At 47.2% G+C, this 2500-nt stretch overlaps 1 protein-coding gene across 2 annotated transcripts in view; it reads left to right on the forward strand.

Annotated features, from left to right (window-relative positions):
• Nucleotides 1-2500, forward strand: part of mgat4b (alpha-1,3-mannosyl-glycoprotein 4-beta-N-acetylglucosaminyltransferase B) — a 112214-nt gene that overhangs the window by 104670 nt on the left and 5044 nt on the right. For both annotated transcript variants that reach the window (XM_080841342.1, XM_080841343.1), the window contains 3 exons: nucleotides 1-77; nucleotides 822-1015; nucleotides 1315-1393. The exon at nucleotides 1-77 is cut by the window's left edge and continues 31 nt beyond it. In XM_080841342.1, coding sequence (XP_080697468.1) covers nucleotides 1-77; nucleotides 822-1015; nucleotides 1315-1393 — 350 coding nt within the window. The remainder of the gene's footprint in view (nucleotides 78-821; nucleotides 1016-1314; nucleotides 1394-2500) is intronic.

The raw sequence follows: 2500 nt of genomic DNA on the forward strand, positions 1-2500 counted from the left end.
GGATCCGCTTCAAGCCCTCCCTTTTCCAGCACGTGGGCACCCACTCCTCTCTGGCTGGAAAGATCCAGAAACTGAAGGTAAGGAACGGGGAAGGTGCTGAGTCGAAAACTCCAGCCTTTTGTCTCAAAGCGCTCCTCTCAGCCTTGCAGACAGACAGGCTGTCTTTACACTGCAAGAAGTTTTGATGGACTAGTGAACCCTGCACCAGATCCATAAGAGGGGTTCTTTGATGGATAGAATCTGACTAGTGAACCCTGCACCAGATCCATAGGGGGGAATCGATAGAAAGAGAGGAAAAAATTACAGTATAAGGATTTCATCTCCTCCTACTGGGCTGAATCTTTGCAGTTTGTGTACCCTGTCAACCAAAGTCTATGTTATTTATTTATTCATTTGTGTTTGTGCTGGCTTGTTTGTTTATGCTTGGGAGATAGGTAGCTGTGAGGCTGTGCTCAGTCGATACCTCATTGACCTGTGCCATCATGGCTCACTGATTGTCTAATTTAGAGGACATGCAGTCCAATAAACTTTGGATGATGCTATTACTGCTACTGCTCTCTCTCTCTCTCTCTCTCTCTCTCTCTCTCTCCCCATCTCTCTCTCTCTCTCTCTCCCCCTCTCTCTCTCGGTCTCTCTCTCTCTCTCCTCCACTGCCATGCCTTTCCTTCATCTTTTCATTCCTTCCCCTTCCCTATGCTGCATCAGTCACTCTTCCCAGCTCCCCATTGGTCCACTGAATTCTACTTCCTGTTGTGCCCCACCCTTGGTTCCTGTTTGGTACCACTTCCTGTGCCGTGACGATCCCCTGTGTTCCTCCTCAGGATAAGGACTTTGGGAAGCAGACGCTTCACAAGGGTCACGCCAATCCCCTTGCGGAGGTCACCACTAGCCTGAAGACTTATCAGCACTTCACTCTGGAGAAGGCCTACCTGGGAGAGGACTTCTTCTGGGCCTTCACCCCAGTGGCCGGGGACTTCATCCGTATCCGCTTCTTCACACCTGTCCGCATCGAGAGGTAAAGAGATGGACCAGGGTGGGGAGTAGTAGGACATCTCTTAAAGTGAAAAATAAAAATTCCATCTTATATCTCACTAAACGTGATGAAGATTGTTTCTGTTTAGACTTTGTGACTCATCTGTTCTCCTCTCCTCTCCTCTCCTCTCCTCTCCTCTCCTCTCCTCTCCTCTCCTCTCCTCTCTCCTTCTCCTCTCCTCTCCTATCCTATCCTCTCCTCTCCTCTCCTCTCTTCTCTCATCTCCTCTCCTCTCCTCTCCTCTCCTCTCTCCTCTTCTTCTCCTCCTGTCTATGTGGCAGATACTTCCTCCGCAGTGGGAACATTGAGCACCCAGGGGACAAGCTCTTCAACACCACGGTGGAGGTGCTGCCTTTTGACGTGAGTCACTCTCCTCTGGTCCTCACATGCTAATAGCAGAGAGTAGATGGATGAGCTGCTCTCCTCTGTGCCTCTGTGCTAATATCAGAATAACTGCTCTCCTCTCATCTCTTTAAGCCTTCTCTGATAGGGCATCAGGGATTGCCTGCCATTACATGTCTACTGACCTTACGCTGAAAAAGTCACAATTGAATAGTGACTCGGTCCAATATCAGACAAAGAAATGATGAGTCATAAAGGACCTTATTGATGAGCGCAACGAATTTGCAAATTCACAGAGTTTGGACTCGAGTACTGAGTACAACTTGCTTATCATTACTTGCCATTCCATCCTCTGAGATCAGATTGTCCTGTCCTGTGTCTTGAGGGCTCTGCGTGGTTTAGTGGTCTCCCCTGCACATAGTCCTGGTAATAACCATCCCAAACTCACAACACACAGGTATATAGTCAGTACAGTCCAGTAGCTTCTACTTCACAATGGTCAGTCAGTGGTTATATTTCACTGGTCAGTCAGTAGTTATATTTCACTGGTAAGTCAGTGGTTATATTTCACTGGTCAGTCAGTAGTTATATTTAACTGGTCAGTCAGCAGTAGCAGCAGCAGCAGTGCCTCCATGCAGGAACAAACACCCTGACTGGCCCACTCTGCCTAGCTAGCTGACCTAGCTAACTGACAATTGTTATCTAGTTCATATCTAGTGTTGGCCACAGACTATTGACAGAATGGCACATTTACTTCTTCACTTTGTGATCCTATAATTAACATAGAAATGACATCTCCTGGACCATTAACTAAGTCAACATTTCATCTGATAAGAACTATACAGCAGGCACTGCTAACTATTTATGATGCTAAAAACATTAATGCAAAACGTCAATCAAATCTCTTCTCATCCAGTCAGAGTGAGAGACAAAACCTTTCACCCTCTGCACCCTTTCAGAGTTTTACAAAGGTCTGCGATGCCCTAGCAGACGCACATTTGAGCTCTTTGACGTCATTTCTTGTAGAGCGACAGTTGGCCTTTAGTGTTCAGTCTCCACTGGGCTCAGAGGCAGACAGGACACCACACCCAGGAAGTGGTAGATGGAGTTGGAGACAGAAAGGAT

Source organism: Sprattus sprattus (assembly GCF_963457725.1).
Source record: "Sprattus sprattus genome assembly, chromosome: 6".
Lineage (NCBI taxonomy): Eukaryota > Metazoa > Chordata > Actinopteri > Clupeiformes > Clupeidae > Sprattus > Sprattus sprattus.